Source organism: Bos mutus, chromosome 1 (assembly GCF_027580195.1).
Source record: "Bos mutus isolate GX-2022 chromosome 1, NWIPB_WYAK_1.1, whole genome shotgun sequence".
NCBI classification, from domain to species: domain Eukaryota; kingdom Metazoa; phylum Chordata; class Mammalia; order Artiodactyla; family Bovidae; genus Bos; species Bos mutus.
Window position 1 is genome coordinate 94,769,332 of NC_091617.1, and position 17,508 is coordinate 94,786,839.

The 17,508-nt window shown below is 39.0% G+C and overlaps 1 protein-coding gene across 8 annotated transcripts in view; it reads left to right on the plus strand.

The window, feature by feature from the left end:
* The window catches only part of PLD1 (phospholipase D1), a 273,608-nt gene that overhangs the window by 182,791 nt on the left and 73,309 nt on the right, over nucleotides 1–17,508 (plus strand). For all 8 annotated transcript variants that reach the window (XM_070373231.1, XM_070373235.1, XM_070373213.1 and 5 more), the window contains 2 exons: nucleotides 2,776–2,825; nucleotides 13,451–13,585. In XM_070373231.1, the coding sequence (XP_070229332.1) occupies nucleotides 2,776–2,825; nucleotides 13,451–13,585 (185 nt within the window). The remainder of the gene's footprint in view (nucleotides 1–2,775; nucleotides 2,826–13,450; nucleotides 13,586–17,508) is intronic.

Below are 17,508 nucleotides of genomic sequence, written 5' to 3' on the forward strand. Positions count from 1 at the left end.
ATATAAAATTACTAATATTTTAGTTATTTGTTGTTGCTATTTGTTGTTTTAGTCGCTAAGTTGTATTTGACTCTTTTGCAACCCCATGAACTGTAGCCTGCCAGGCTCCTCTGTCCATGGGATTTCCCAGGCAAGAATACTGGAGTAGGTTGCCATTTCCTGCTCCGGATGATCTTCCCGACCCAGGGATCAAACCCATATGTCCTGCACTGGCAGGTGGATTCTTTACCACTGAGCCACCAGGGATTTAGTACATATTAATATATATTATAAATGGAGATAAGAACTTTATATAAAGTTCTTTATACATAATTAATTTTAAAGATAATTTTAAAATTATCCTCAAGCCATAAATCGTTATGAGCTTTCCATATTCCTTGTAGTAAGTAGATAAAAAATAAATAAATAAATGCTTACAGTGACATGATTTGCACATGATGGTTTATGAGTATTCTAGGCAGCAATCCTTCAGCAAGGTTGGTAATAAGAGTCTCTGCCTGTAAGTGAAGCATGAAGGTTCTTTCCTGTCTCCTGGAATTTTAATTCTGTTTTCCCTACCATCTCATTGTTAGAATTTTAGGGGGAATGCTAAGTCCTTTCCTCAATATTCTGAAAAGCAGAGTGTCCATATTCACTCAAAAAGGCCCACGAGGCTTCAGGTTTGGCCAGGAGATGATGATGAAAGGACTGAGAGGTCCTAGCTGGTGGGCAGTATAGAGAGGTGGTGCAGAAAGGGATGGAAACCACCCCCCCAACCCCCACCCCCACTCCTGCCTGGCATTCTTTCTGGGTCACTTAGCTGAGAAGAGTGACCTAGTAACAAGTAAATGCAACAGCCCTGGCATAAATCCAGCTCCCAGTTACAAACCCTGTGACATGAGACACAAAAGTGCCCTGATCAGGATCGTATGTCAGAGCAAGGACTAGCACTTGGATATTTTCTTTTAATATCCCGTTTTTCAGAACCATTTGTAGTTTCCCACCTTTCTAATCAAATTCTTTTGTGGGGAAGGGACAAATAAGGTCTTGTCCCAAACCCCCAGTGTGTGAAGCAGATGAGGATTCAGGGCCCTGGCCAGATTGGAGGTGGGGGCTTAGATGTGCTCTGGCTTGTGTCCTCCTCCCTAGAGGCACCCCTTTCATGATCTAAGGCCTTCCAGTGGTTTGAGTGTACCATTATGGTGGAAATCTTTGTTTTAATCCTCTTGTTTCTTTCTGACTTTTCAAGCATGTGTCTTTCTGTCTGCCAGGGTTTCAAGTAAAGATGTTTTGTTTCTTCTGGGATAATTTTGCCCGGTGACAGTATGAGAAAACTTTCCCTGTGCTTTGGTCTATACACTTGAAGATTTGCCCACTTCTCATATTATCTGATTTATAACATGACAAACAAAGCTTTTGAAGTATTTAAGGCACTGACATAATGTTTAATTTGGTTTTATCCACTTCATTTGCCATGCTAATATTATTTTTGGAATTGTAATTACTTTCTATGACTGTTTTCTTGGGTTTGAACCAGCTGAATGAAATAACATGTTTGGCTTTTGTTCAGCAACCGAAACTATATCCTTTTATTATGCAAAAACATCTCTATTTGCTGGCATCATCTTTAATAATATCAGCATTTCCTAGGCATAAGTGTAGTTTTAATTACTTTCATAGAGCAAGCAGATGGAGCATAGAATTTTTTGTTTTGTCAGTGTAATTCATCGTCTATTATCAGAGTCTTGAGAAACAAAACCATTAGTAGAGCCAGCTATTTGAGACTATACTTTTCACTTTTAAGGGGTTTTCTAGCTTTACAGAGAGGGCTCAGGTACAGTAGTTTCTTTAATTCCAAAGGAACTAATGCTACCTTTTCAAAGAGGGAAAACTCATTCATAATCCATCTTTTTAAAATAACATCTCTTTCTGGGCTTCCTTGGTGGCTCAGATGTAAAGAATCTGCCTGCCAGTGCAGGAGACTCAGGTTCGATTCCTGGGGTGGGAAGACCCCCCTGGGGAAGGGAATGTCTACCCACTCCAGTATTGTTGCCTGGAAAATTCCAGAGGAGCCTGGTGGGCTACAGTCCATGGTGTCGCAGAGAGTCGAACACCACTGAGTGACTAACACTTTCACTTTCTGAAATCTAATATCAATTTTGTAACTTTTCCATTTATCCACCTCAAAACAACTTGTCCCATCAGTAACAGAAGTGACACTCATATTTTTTTCTTTACTTTTAAAAAGCCTATATAGCATCTTCTCATAAAAGCACTTGCTCTGTTTTTACTTGGATTCAGTTCAGTTCAGTTCAGTCGCTCATACCCTTGACTAGATGGACCTTTGTTGGCAAAGTAATATCTCTGCTTTTGAATATGCTATCTAGGTTGGTCATAACTTTCCTTCCAAGGAGTAAATGTCTTTTAATTTCATGGCTGCAATCACCATCTGCAGTGATTTTGGAGCCCCCAAAAATAAAGTCTGCCACTGTTTCCACTGTTTCCCCATCTATTTCCCATGAAGTGATGGGACCAGATGCCATGATCTTAGTTTTCTGAATGTTGAACTTTAAGCCAACTTTTTCACTCTCCTCTTTCACTTTCATCAAGAGGCTTTTTAGTTCCTCTTCACTTTCTGCCATAAGGGTGGTGTCATCTGCATATCTGAGGTTATTGATATTTCCCCGGCAATCTTGATTCCAGCTTGTGCTTCTTCCAGCCTAGCGTTTCTCATTGCAATTGGGATTGATTCCTTTGAAATCTCTTTAATTGTTTCTTTCCTTTATGTGTTTTCAGAACCATGTGCAGAGGAGAAAATTCCATCCTTGGACAATTAAAAGCAGAGAGTGAGTAACTGCTTTTCTTTTCCTGCATGGTTGTTTCTTGGGACATATTAGTAATTATTGGTGTTTTTATAGTGTGGTTATAGAACTCTTCACAAAAGATAGCCCACAAAATGCTTAGCAGAAATAAATTACTTATTTTCACTAAATTGTCTAAACAGTTGTTCAAACTAAGCCATCACAGCATGAGATGCATAGGTGGTAAAAATGAGAGTATTTTTATAAATTTTTAAAAACTTTTTACACTTTTTATTTTTTGGGCCATTCCCTGCAGCCTTTGGGTTCTTAGCTCCCTAACCAGGGGTAGAATGCAAACCCCCTGTGGTGGAAAGCTGAGTCTTAACCACTGGATGGCCAAGGAAGTCCCTATTTTTACAGTTTTTATAATTTATTTGTATTTACTTATAGTAATTGTTTTTATAAGAAGTGGGATTTGTAAGGCACCTCAAAAGACCCCACATGTATACCTATGGCTGATTCACACTGATGCATAGCAAAAACCAAGACAATATTGTAATTATACTACAATTAAAAATTAAATATAAATTTAAAAAAATGACTTCATATGTATCTTCTCCTGTGATCCCTCACCACAGTCCTAGAAAGTAAACAGGAAGGGGTCATCCCTGCTTTAAGGATGAGGACTTGATCAACAAGTATGTATGTGGCCTCCTGCGTGCGTGCGTGCTAAGTCGCTTCTTTGCAACCCTATGGACTGTAGCCCACCAGGCTCCTCTGTTCATGGGATTCTCCAGACAAGAATTCTGGAATGGGTACCTATTTCCTTCTCCAGGGAGTCTTCCTGACCCAGGGATTGAACCCAGGTAGCCTGTATTGCAGGCAGATTCTTTACATCTGAGCCACCAGGGAAGCCCCGTAGCATAGTAGCTGCTGCTGCTGCTGCTGCTGCTAAGTCGCTTCAGTCGTGTCCGACTCTGTGCAACCCCATAGACGGCAGCCCACCAGGCTGCCCCGTCCCTGGGATTCTCCAGGCAAGAACACTGGAGTGGGTTGCCATTTCCTTCTCCAATGCATGCAAGTGAAAAGTGAAAGACACCCCCAAATCCACTCCTAAATAAAAGCAACAAAAATGCTTGCAAAAATTGTCAAAAATCAACTTCTACAGAACTTGGGAAATTAACCAAGGGCATGTAACAATTTGTTTATTCAAGAAGGACAGCAGAATCTTGGTAAAAGCAGCAAGCTTTTTAATTTGCCATGTGCCCATCCCCTTCTCCTCAGTTCCATGGCAGCCTTGAGAACCAACTCCCCATCACTGTGAAAGGAAACCCGTAGCCTGGCAACTACTGGGAGGAGCTGAATAGGTTGAAAGCTCCCATCTTCCCGCAATCCTCAGAAGATAGTCATAATTTGACCTGACGGACAGTTTGAAAGACTTTAAAATAGCTAGTTTAACTATGTGCAAAAAACTGAAGGAAATAAATCTAAGGAACTAAAGAGAAGTAAAAAACAATCACTCTCCAAATAGAGACCATAAAAACTAAATTTTTTTTAATAATAATCAAGTATAAGTTGAAATAAAATGTACATTAGAGAATTCAGTAGCATACTGGAGTAGGCAGATAAATCAACAAACTTAAAGATAAGTCAAGTGAGATTACCCAGTCTGAGGAGCAGAAAAAAAAAAAAGTGCAGAAAAATGAATGTGGCATTTAGAATAGCCCAGACAACCTCTGTTATTGTTCAGTCAAAGTCGTGCTGACTGTTTGTGACCCCATGCATTGTAGCACACCAGGCTTCCCTGTCTTTCACCATCTCCTGGAGCTTGCTCAAACTCGTGTCCATCAAGTCAGTAGTACCATCCAATCATCTCATCCTCTGTCACCCCCTTCTTCTCCTGCCCCCAATCTTTCCCAGCATCAGAGTCTTATCCAATGAATCAGCTTTTCTTGAAAAAGAACAATTGGAGGATTCACACTCTCAATTTTAGAACTTACTATAAAACTACAGTAATAAAACCAGTGTGATACTGATATAAAGATAGACATATAGGTCATAGGAATAGAACTGAGAATATAGAAATAAACTCTTATGACTATGGTCACTTGAATTTCAAAAAGGGTTTCAGGACAATTGCATGTCCTGAAATGGTGTTTGAACAACTGGATATTCACATACAAAGGGATGAAGTTGGGCCTTACACCATATACAAAAAAAATAAGTCAAAATGGATCAGGACCTAAAATGTAAAAACTCTTAGAAAAAAACATAGACAAAAATCATTCTGACATTGTATTAACATAGGTTTCTTGGCTTTACAATAAAAATAGATTAAGTTGGATTTCATCAGACATAAAAGCTTTTATGTTCCAATGGACACTATCAAGGAACTGGGATAAAAAAGACTTAAAAAATGTTTGCAAATCATATATCTGATAAGGGATTCATATCCTGAATACACAAAGAACATTTATAAGTCAACAATAAAGAGCTAATCCAATTAAAACCGGGCCAAGAATCTAAATAGACATTTCTTCAAAGAAGATATACAAATGGCCAATAAACATATGAAAAGATACTCAACATCATTAATCATTAGAGAAATTCAAGTAAAAATCATAAGATACAACTTTATATCCACTAAGATGGCTATGATTTAAGACATAAAAAAGATAATGATGAGAATATGAAGATTTTAGAATCCTCATACATTGCTGTTGGGAATTCAAAATGGTGTGGACTCCTTGGAAAGCAGTTTGGTAGTTCCCTAAAAGTTAAACATAGAGCTAACATGCGCTCAGGTGCTCAGTTGCTCAGCCGCTCTTTGCGACCCCATAGACTGTAGGCCGCCAGGCTACTGAAATTTTCCAGGCAAGAATACTGGAGTGGATTGCCATTTCCTTCTGCAAGAGTTACCATATAACTTAGCAATTCTGCTCCATAGAATATACCCAAGAGAATTGAAAACATGTTCACACAAAAACAAAGGAAGGAAAATAAAACAACTAAAAGAAAACTACCACTCCTTTGTTGGAACAGATTCCCAATGCCAGAAATGCCAGAAAATCCTGAATCTTGTGGCCAAATACTGGCAAATATAATGTATGGCTTTTATTTTCAGAGTAATTAAAATGCCTTAAAATTGGATAGTGGTGATAATGGTACAGCTTTGTGAATATACGTTTTTTTTAAAAGACACTGAATTGCATACTTTAAAGAGGCAAATTTTATGGCCGGTGGATTTTTAAATGATCTGGAAGCCGTAAAAATAATGAATTAAGCCTTTAAGACTATATAATTTTAAACTTATCTATTTCTGTTTAGTATTCAGTGATTTTTCACAAATGGTCTCCTCAATCTAAAAATCTTGAGAAAGAACTTTGGACATAAGACATGTACATCACCAATAATAAATACTTTCAAAAGTTGTATCTAATTTTATCCAGGACATAAATTTACCAGGGGCTTCCCTGGTAGCTCAGTGGTAAAGAATCTGCCTGCAATGCAGAAGACGGAGGAGATGTGGATTTGATCCCTGGGTCAGGGAGGTCCCTTGGAGAAGGGCATGGCAACCCACTGCAGCACTGTGAAAACCCAATGGACAGAGAGAGGAGCCTGGAGGGCTACAGTTCATAGGGTCACAAAGTCATACACGACTGAAGCAACTGAGCACTCACGCACACAGATTTACCAGAGTATTACCCTATCTCTAGGGTAATGGTTTAAAATGAAGTTGATAGTGAATGAGTAAGGTTCTAAAAGATCTATTGATAAAAACAAAATCAGGGGACTTCTCCGGTGGTTAAGACTCTGTGCTTGCACTACAGGGGTGAGGGTTGATCCCTGATCAGGGAACGAAGATCCCACATGCCATATGGTGTGGCAAAAAAAAAAAAAAAGCATGAAATTTGAGAGTAGATAAAAATGGATACATCTTTTAAAAAGAAATAAAATCAGGACAGTCATTTAGTAATGACAGTGGCTAGTAAAAATGCAAAGGTGAGGTTATAGGAGAATAAAAAGTCAGAACAAGACTATTATTTAGTTTCTCAATCATAAAAATATCCTGAGCTTATTATGAAGCATTTCCTTGGACTCTGGACCCTTTTTCTTCCTTTGCCTATTCAGGGGAAAAATTGGATTTTAGCATAGGAAGTAATTTTAATGTTAAGCCCTCTTACAAAACGAGTTCCAAGTACCCTGGGAACAAGTCAAAATCAGGCATCTCTGTGGGGGAAATGCTCATACACTAAACATGGAAGAATAGATTAATTACATAATGCCCCTTTTTGAGGCACAGTGTTGTATTGTTGGCTTTGTTTTCATAAAAGTATAGTGGGTTTTAAATACATGAACTAGCTAATCTCTAATTGGATAGAGAACTGTAGTTTTCTCCTGTTTCAGTTCTTTAGAAATAACAAAACTGCTGCTATGAATATGTTAGAATTCCTGAAAAGAAAACCAGCTGTGATTAGTGTATAATTTTCTGATATGCTAATCTTCAGGGATTTAGTGTTTAACTTAAAGCATTTCTTTATCATTTTTATAATTGTTGTGAATTATGGCATTTTAGCAGCCCATTTAGTATAATTTAACACAAGGTCTAGAGGTATTCAATTAGGATTAGAAATGTACATGTAAGAAGTACTTGTTTAAGCAGCAAATGCCTGTAACAACTCCAAGTCCTTTCACAAAATGTCCTGATAAACTTAAGAGTCTATTGTATCAGATTTCTCATCTTTCAAGCTATATCTGCACCAACATTCACAACAGATATGTCTTGGAGGCCTATATAAAACTCCAGATTCTCAAATACTCCATGACATGTACTTTGGAAGCCCCCGTGATTATTTTCTGCCTATTGCTCTTTATTAATACCTGTCATGCTCCTGGCTTTCTCATGTTTTATTAAGAAGACACTGTTTCAGTATATTCTTACACCACAAGTTAACATCACCAAGTTTGTTACTCTGTTGAGTCAGTTTCCTTCACAGAATAACGTACACTCAACTGTACTTTGCAGGTTCCCCAGCCCACATTCAACCAACCGCAGATTGAAAATATTTGAGGGAAAAAAACCTAGAAAGTTCCAAAAGGCAAAACTTGAATTTGCCACAGGCAGGCAACTATTCGCATAACACTTACATCGTAATAAGTATTGTAAATAATCTAGAGATGATTTAAGGTGTACAAGAGGATGTGTGTACATCACGTGAAAATGGTATACGACTTTATATTAACATAAAGGACTAGAGTAGGGCAGATTTTTTCATCCTTGGGGATCCTGGAACCAGTACCCTGTGGATACTGAGGGATGACTGTACTGGCCGAAGTAATTTCTCAGTTTACTTTTTCTGCTCACAAGAGTGGGTGGTGGATCTGTTCACCTCTTTTGACAGGACACAACATATCTACTTTCTAGCTTGGAACCCTTATCTTCATTTTGGTCCCTGTGACTGGTACTCACCCTGAGCTTTCTTTTTAAAGACATTTTTCATAAAGAAATAAAGATTTCTGCCACTCTATAGGAATTATTTCATAGCAAGGGTGAATGGGGAGTAGGTATGGAGTGTGGCCTGTGAGGCTTTTGATGTATGCCCATCAGCCTTTTTTCATTGGCACAAGGGTTTCAGACCCATCTTATACATTCCCGTAACTAGCCCGGCAATCAACTGTTTCTTCAAGGAACTTACATAGGTTTGCTCCCCGGTTGCTCAGCTGGTAAAGAACCCACCTGCCAAAGCAGGAGATGCAACAGACAAGGGTTCAATCCCTAAGTCAGAAAGATCTCCTGGAGAAGGAAATGGCAATCTGCTGTAGTATTATTGTTGCCTGGAAATTTCCATGGACAGAGGAGCCTGACAAGCTACAGTCCATGAGGTTGTAAAGAGTAGGACACAACTGAGTACCCATGCATGCACAGTGGAAAGTGGTATCAGAAACCAAATTCTGGGTAGGAGGTATGATCATTGCTTCTAGGATATTACTGCTGTAGGCTTTTTGCATGCACATTATCTATCTGTCCATCTATCTATCGTCTAATCTCCATACTGATACTTATCATTTCAGTCCCATGCCACAGGATTCCTTCTTGCCATCTCTCTATTTTTATAACCTTTATCTCACAGTAAGAAACCTACTTCTATTGTCTATAATATATATATATATTTCCTCAATCTTAGAATACACAGAAATTGCTAGCCCAACTACTATGAAAAATATATCTCACTAGAATCCAATATTTGTTTATAGTTCTTTTTGTCTTTAGCCTAAGAGTATATATCATCAAAAGCTAGTGTTCCAAGTATCTTTGGATTATGGTTTTAATTTGAAAAGCAGTTAGGTTCACTTGCTTTAGTTTGTATTTCATTTGGGTTCTTTTTTCCTATATCTTTCCTGATTTTTTTTTTTCTTTTTTGAGTGTATGCAACAGATTTCCAATAGTCAGAACTATACAAAAGACAGACATGCTTAGACAGGCGCCACTCCGCTATACCTCCTTTCGGCTTCTTCCCACCATCTTTCTCACCCTAATCTACTTATCCTCTATTGGTAACAAATTATTTCAGTTTCTAAGTTATTTGGGCTGTGTTTCTTTTTGTACAAATGAGCAGAAACATGTATATTTTCTCATTTCTCCAAATCTGTTTCATAAGAATAACATACCACATATTCTCTTGTGTATTTGCTCTTTTAAAATTTATGCTCCATCCTGGAAATCACTCTGAATCAGTTCATAGAGTTTCATTCCTTTCTGCCTCTGCATAGTCCCCCGTGTACAAATTGGCCATAGTTAATCCAGTCATTCTCTGTGTGAGCATTTAGGTTATATTCAGTACTTTTCAATTGCAATAATATAATTAGTAGCTTTGTGTACATACATTCTTATTTGTTGGAACTGTATATTTACGGTAAGTTTCTAGAATGGAAATGCTGGGCTATAGATAATTTGTTAGATATTGACAAATTCCCCTCCAAGTTTATACCAATTTGCACTCTCAGCATCAATGTAAGAGAGAGCTTACTTCAACCCAGTCTCAACAACAGAATAGGTTATCTTTCTTTCTTTTTTTTTGGTCAGTCTCATAGGTTAAAAAATGCTTTCTCAATATAGTTTTAATTTGCATTTCTGTTAATTATGAGTGAAGATGACTGTCTTTTCAAATGTATCTTTTTGTATGTTTGAATTGTCCATGTCTTTTACCTATTTTTCTAGGAAGACTTTGGTCTTTTCCTCCCTTCAGTTATTTTTTAAATTATTTATTTATTGTGGCTGTGCTAGGTCCTCAGTGCCTTGCAAGTCCTTTCTTTAGCTGCAGTGAGTGGGGACTTCTCTTGTCGCAGCACAGGCTCTAGGGCTTCAGTGTTGCAGTGTGCAGTCTCAGCAGGCGCGGCTCTAGAGCGCAGGCTCGGTAGTCGTGGCACCCTGGTTTCCTTGTTCTGCAGCGTGTGGAATCTTCCTGGTACAGGGACTGAACCCGTGTCCCCTGAATTGGAAGGTAGATGCTTAACCACGCGATCACCAGGGAAGTCCTTTGCCTTTTTTTTTTTTTCTTTTTTTTGCTTATTATGTTTTGTGTCATGCAAATGAGTTTGTTTTGTTTTGGGTTTTTTAGCCAACATTATTGATCTTTTCTTTTATTGCCTCTAGATAGTTATAATGGAGAAGGCAATGGCACCCCACTCCAGTACTCTTGCCTGGAAAATCCCATGGACGGAGGAACCTGATAGGCTGCAGTCCATGGGGACACTAGGAGTCGGACACGACTGAGCGGCTTCACTTTCACTTTTCACTTTTATGCATTGGAGAAGGGAATGGCAACCCACTCCAATGTTCTTGCCTGGAGAATCCCAGGGACGGGGGAGCCCGGTGGGCTGCTGTCTATGGGGTCGCACAGAGTCGGACACGACTGAAGCGACTTAGCAGCAGATAGTTATAAGCCTCCCCTACACTCAGGTTACCAGGAATTCACTCGGTTTTCTTCTAACACCTGTATGGTTTCATATGCTTACATTTTCATCTCTGATTTATTTAGAGGTTTTATGATTGCTGGGAGGAATGTATATAATTTTTATCTCTTTCGAATAGCGATGCAGTTATACTAGCACCTTTTCTTCAAAAGCCCTTTTCCTAGAGCTACAACCTTTATCATATGCAAAATTTCCATACTTACTTGGGTCTATTTCTGGACTTTCAATTTCAGACACTGGTTTGGCTGTCTATGTACCAGTTCTCCACTGTTTTAATTATACAGACTTTATAGTATGTGTTAATATCAGATATGGGAAGGGTTATCTATAAATGGAGGAACCTCTATATATTACCTGTGAAAAAATTTCTTTCCAAGATACCTAAATGTAATAGGTTCACTGAGTAACATCAACAGCAAAATAGAAAACATCAGTAATACCTGGAAACTTCAGTAAATGAAACATGAACTACCATTGATTCTATCAGCATGCTTCAGATTCTCTTATAAAAATTTATATTCTCCTTCTATAAGAATCTGTGATGCTTTGGTTCCACTCCATTTATTCTTAGTATCACACTTAGCTTATCTAGGACAACTGCTGTGTGAGACGGGACCATAAAATCTCGTGACTAACACTCACGCCAGAGTAATGATTATGGGTTGGTTTGATATGGAATACAGTTCTTATCACATAAATGACCTTCACACGATGAGAGGGCTACATTTTAAAGTACAAACCTGGTACTTCTTGCTCTGAAATAAATTCTCCAAGGTCAAACGTACTTAGGATTTTTTGTTTCCCTATTTTTCAATGATTTAGAAGGAGGGATATTATTTAACTGCCAACATTTTTACTTAGCCAAAGTCTGTAAAATTTTAACTGCTGCTTTGCCCTGAGTTTGCTACTAAGTATGTATAAACATCAGATAATTTGGGCTCACGTCTTGCATCTGATTTAAACAGCAGCAAGGTGTTGGGACTTCCCTCGTGGTCCAGTGGTTAAGAATCTGCCATCTAAACCCTCTTACACTGTTGGTGGGAGTGCAAACTAGTACAGCCACTATAGAGAACAGTGTGGAGATTCCTTAAAAAACTGGAAATAGAACTGACATACAACCCAGCAATCCCACTGCTGGGCATACACATCAAGGAAATCAGAATTGAAAGAGACACGTGTACCCCAGTGTTCATCGCAGCACTGTTTATGATAGCCAGGACATGGAAGCAACCTAGATGTCAATTGGCAGATGAATGGATAAGAAAGCTGTGGTACATATACACAATGGAGTATTACTCAGCTATTAAAAAGAGTGCATTTGAATCAGTTCTAATGAATTGGATGAAACTGGAGCCTATTATACAGAGTGAAGTAAGCCAGAAAGAAAAACACCAATACAGTAAATTAATGCATATATACAGAATTTAGAAAGATGGTAACCATGACCCTATATCAGATCAGATCAGATCAGTCGTTCAGTCATGTCCGACTCTTTGTGACCCCATGAATCGCAGCACACCAGACCTCCCTGTCTATCACCAACTCCCGGAGTTCACTCAGACTCATGTCCATCAAGTCAGTGATGCCATCCAGGCATCTCATCCTCTGTCGTCCCCTTCTCCTCTTGCCCCCAATCCCTCCCAGCATCAGAGTCTTTTCCAGTGAGTCAGCTCTTCGCATGAGGTGGCCAATCAAGACAGCAAAAGAGACACAGATGTAAAGAACAGACTTTTGGACTCTGTGGGAGAAGGCGAGGGTGGGATGATTTGAGAGAATAGCATTGAAACATGTATATTATCATATGTGAAATAGATCGCCAGTCCAGGTTAATGAGACAGGGTGCTCTGGGCTGGTGCACTGGGATGATCCTGAGGGATGGGATGGGGAGGGAGGTGGGAGGGGAGTTCAGGATGGGGAACACATGTACACCCATGGCTGATTCATGTGAATGTATGGCAAAACCCACCACAATATTGTAAAGTAATTAGCCTCCAATTAAAATTTTTTTAAATGGCAAAAAGAATAAATAAAATAAAATTGTATTAAAAAATAAAAAAAGAATCTGTCATCCAATGCAGGAGATGTGGGTTTGATCCCTGGTTGGGAAACTAAGATCTCACATGCTGCAGATCGACTAAGCCCATGTGCTGCAACTAATAAGCTCATGAGCCACAAATAGAGAGAAGCCCACGCACTGCAATGAAAAAAATCCCACAAGATGCAGTGAAGATCCCAAGTATTGCAACTAAGACCTGATGCAGGCAAATAAGTACATTTTTAAAAATAACAGAATAAACAGTAGCAGGTGTCAATCCAGAGAGATGCAAATCTTCGGTTGTCCCACTGTGGCTATACTTGAGTTATCACTCTTCAGTAGTTACTCAATAAATCCTTAAAATAAAATGTTCATATGTGAATTTATTTGGGGACCTAGCATTGGGGATTCATAGAAATCACTTTAGTAAGATATTTTGAAATTATATCTCCATTTATATTAGCAATATAAAACTCTTCAGAAAGTAAAAATAGATCCTACATGCATTCTAAAATTATGTACACACACATACATATATATGTTACACAATCTATTCTTAACCTGTTGAAGTGGTATATTTGTTTTGAAAGACAGTAAAATCTAAGATGCCTTTATTGAGCTTGGTCGTATTAATTTTAGTGATTTCTTGTTTAATTTACAGTTGGCAATCAGTGGATAAATTATATATCCTTCTGTGGTCTTAGAACACATGCAGAGCTTGAAGGAAACCTAGTCACTGAGCTTATCTATGTCCACAGCAAGTTGCTAATTGCTGATGACAACACTGTTATTATTGGTAAGTACTTGGTCTCTAATTGTGTTCCTTGTCAGTTGACTTACCTCATGCAAAAATCATTCTTTTTATTCCTTTGAAGCTTCCTTTGCAGTTGAGAGTATCAGTATCTAAAACATTTCTGAAGCAATCTTTTTCGCTTATGTCTTTTCTAATCCCTGTTTTTATCTGTGAAGTAACAGAGGCACAGAACAATTAAATGGCCATTGTGCAAATTACAGTGTCCAGAGACAGCAATCTAACCCAGCAGTGCAGTAATCAGTCTGCGCTCATTAATTCTTTATTATTCCCTTTTTAAAAATTTTGAACAAAAGTGCCTAGATTTCAGGGCTAGAAGGGAGAGGTTTGGGAAGGGAAGTGTGTCATAAATGAGTATCTGGTAGCCTGGTAGTACTTTGTATGTGCTCCCACCACATCCACCTAACCAATACCTCAGATCCAAGGTTTTTGCAAGAGTCAGGATCAGAAGGATGTTAAACTATCACTACATCTATGCTTGGAGCTTCCCTGGTGGCTCAGTGGTAAAGAACTGGCCTGCCAATGCAGGAGATGTGGGTTTGATCCCTGGATTGGGAAGATCCCTTGGAGAAGGAAATGGCAACCCACTCCAGTATTCTTGCCTGGGAAATCCCATGGACAGAGGAGCCTGCCAGGCCACAGTCCATGGGGTCACAAAAGAGTTAGATGCAACTGAGCAACTATCCAACAGCAACAACAATGTCTATGCTTACATTTTCACCCTGGAGTCAGTATTTTGGATGTTACTAATCTGGTGTGCTGCGATTCATGGGGTTGCAAAGAGTCGGACATGACTGAGTGACTGAACTGAACTGAACTGAATCAGGGTACAGGGTAGACCAGCTTGTGTAGTAATAATACAGTGTAGCCCTAGACTGAGGTCTGCAGTCTTCTCCCGCAGCCCTCACCCCATGGACAGATTCAGGGGTGTTACTGGTTGTACTTCTACCCAGATTAGAACAGCCTGCTGAGAAGGGTGGGTTTGCAGCTCCATTCTTTTGTACACCTGGAAAGCTTCATTTTCCCATCGTGGGGTTGGTTTGCCTTCTAATATCATGTTACATGAACATTGAAAGGTCAAGATGAGAAAATGAGTATTAATAACCAGCCAGATAAATGAATTGACAAGGGTGAGGGGATGTTCCTTAAGAGATATGCTGTGTCCCACTGTTGGGCATTCCACTCATCTGTTTTCAATGAAATGTAGTGTCTCAGCTATAAGATATCTATTCTTTAAGAAACTAAGTGTCATGGAGTGTTCTGGAAAAAATTTGACAGTAAATATGCCTTTTCCATTTCTATCCTCCACTGAGAAAAGAAAGAAAAATCTCATACCTAGGAGTAATGAGACTGTCTTCTCTGGAACATGATTTGAAAAGAAAGAAAAGCAGTTCTGAAGCCAGAAAATATGTAGATCACAGTGTGGTGATACACACACACACACACACACACACTCTCTCTCTCTCTCTCTCTCTCTTTTAATACTTACTGGGCCTTTAAGAGAAATATCCATGTCTTTAATCTCTTGCCCAATAGGGATCGGAGCCCTTTAAGGATTCATTTCTTCCCCTATCTCCCCTAATAAACAGGTTTTCTCTTATTTCCCCAAGCTATTCTTGTCTTTGCCTCTTTAGAAGCTAATCTCAGAATATTTTTATATTCAAATTGACAGTGACAATAAGGAAAGGGAAAATACTGATGCTTGTTGAAATGGAAAAACAAACAAACAAAGCCAGATGAAAGTCAGTTGATCTCTTTAGGGAGATTTCAGAATTCTTGAAGTAAAAATTGACAGATGTAAATATTTTCCTTTTAAAAGTCTTTTCGACTTTCAACCTGCTGTACTTTTACATCAAGTATAAATGCAAAGTAGTTTTTAGTATCTGAGTTAAATCTGTAGAGTTTTTGACTTACTTTATAGAAAGGTCTTTAAACTCTCAAAGGCTACAATTTTTTTAGACTAGCAATAATTGATTCTTTTTGCATACAGTTATTATCTACTTTCTTGAAACTGAAGATGTGACCTTGAGAGTATGAGAAGTCTCACTTGCTAGTCTTTAAGGGCTGGATTTCTTTTTCTTCTTCCCCAGGGCAGGACAGATTTTCCCCAGGAAAATCCATGGAAAAATCCATGTGTACTTTTGTTCTTTTCACCTCTGTGGGAACTCTGGAAGAAACAGGCTTGTTGTTGCTGCTCTCAGACATTTGGCCTGTTTAAGTTCATAACACAGAGAACAATGTTTAAAATTCTCAAAGAGGACTTGAGAAATTAGGTTGAGGATATTTTACAGGTGTTAAGTCATTAAGAGCTTAAAAGAAGTTAAAGTAACCTGTGATTAAATTTTCTAACATGGCAGACTTAATCCAGAATTACTGAATAATCTATCGTAAGAAAAATGACTAAATGGTTTATCCTTCTTTTTTCTTCACAAGGAAATACTTGGTTTCTCACACTGAGATCTCTTTCTTGTATAGCTTTAATTATGTCTTACCCCAGGTGGCCCTGTTGGTTCTAAAATCTGTGACCAAGTCCAGTTTTCTAATTCATCTTATTGGCATGTAACCGAACTAACAGTTATTTTCTTTCCTAAATAAAACAAGGCTATCCTTAAGTAGAAGTTAAGTCTATCGTGTTAACTAAATGAATTGATTTTTTTTCTTTCTTTTGGTTTCACTAATTCACTGCATGGGCTTCCCAGGGAGCACGAGTGGTAAAGAACCTGCCTGCCAATGCAGGAGACATAAGAGATGTTGGTTTGATCCCTGGGTCGAAAGATCCCCTGGAGGAGGGCATGGCAACCCACTCCAGTATTATTACCTGGAGAATCCCACGGACAGAGGAGCCTGGCGGGCTGCTATGCATTGGGTCACAAAGAGTTGGACATGACCAAAGTGGTTTAGCTCACACGTGCATTCCACTGCACATCACAGTAGGGAAACACAACACGTGCTCACACAGCGCCACTGCCCCGCCCACCTCATGGACTACAGGGGAGGCAGGTATTCTTTTCACCAAACCCCGGAACCACTGGGATGGATACTGATGAACTGGTGCTGAGAGGCAGTCAGCAAGGGTGATATGTGGGAAACCCCATGGAGGGAATGGATCTCGGTGCTTAAAGGCAGGCTTCAGTAAGTGTCTGTAGTTGAAAGGCTACCCTGGTAAAGAGCGAATCCCATGAGTCACAACCCTGACTGCCTTAGGATTGCCTAGTGGCTCTTTTTTTTGTGTTTTTCGTGGACTATTCTTTTTTAATTAATGTATTATATATAGTAAATGGCACAAAACTTCAGTGTACAGCTTAATGAATATTCACATATGTTTACATTTATGTAATCACCACCCAGAACAATATACAGAATATTTCCATCACTCTGATAGGAGTCTTCCTATCTTGACTCAGTTAATCAGATGTTTTCACTGTCACCACAGAACAATTTTGAACACAGATGGGTTTGAGTTCAGATAAATGGAACTCTCATTTAGGGGAAAGTTTATTCATGTCTGCAGTTTACTTTCAAATAGATCCTCTCCCCCTCAAAAAGAAAGTTGGGTTAATTGATAAAAGAATGGAGTGATATTAGGAGAAAATACTAATAATGCCTGGTTCCTACTTCCAGAAACTGTGATTAATTGGTCTGGTTTAGGGCCCAGGTATCAAGGCTTTTTTGCTTTCTGTTTTTGTTTTGGCACCATTATCTTTTGAAAGCTTCCTAGATGATGCTCCTGTGCAGCCAAGCTGAGAACTCCTGAACTGGAGGCACAGGGAACAAAGCAGTTAGAAAGTACTGAGTAGCCCACTAAGGACTTCCCTGGAGGTCCAGTGGTTAAGACCCTGCACTTCCAATGCAGGGAGTATGGGTTTGATCCCTAGTGGGAGAGCTAGGATCCCATATGCCGCATGGTG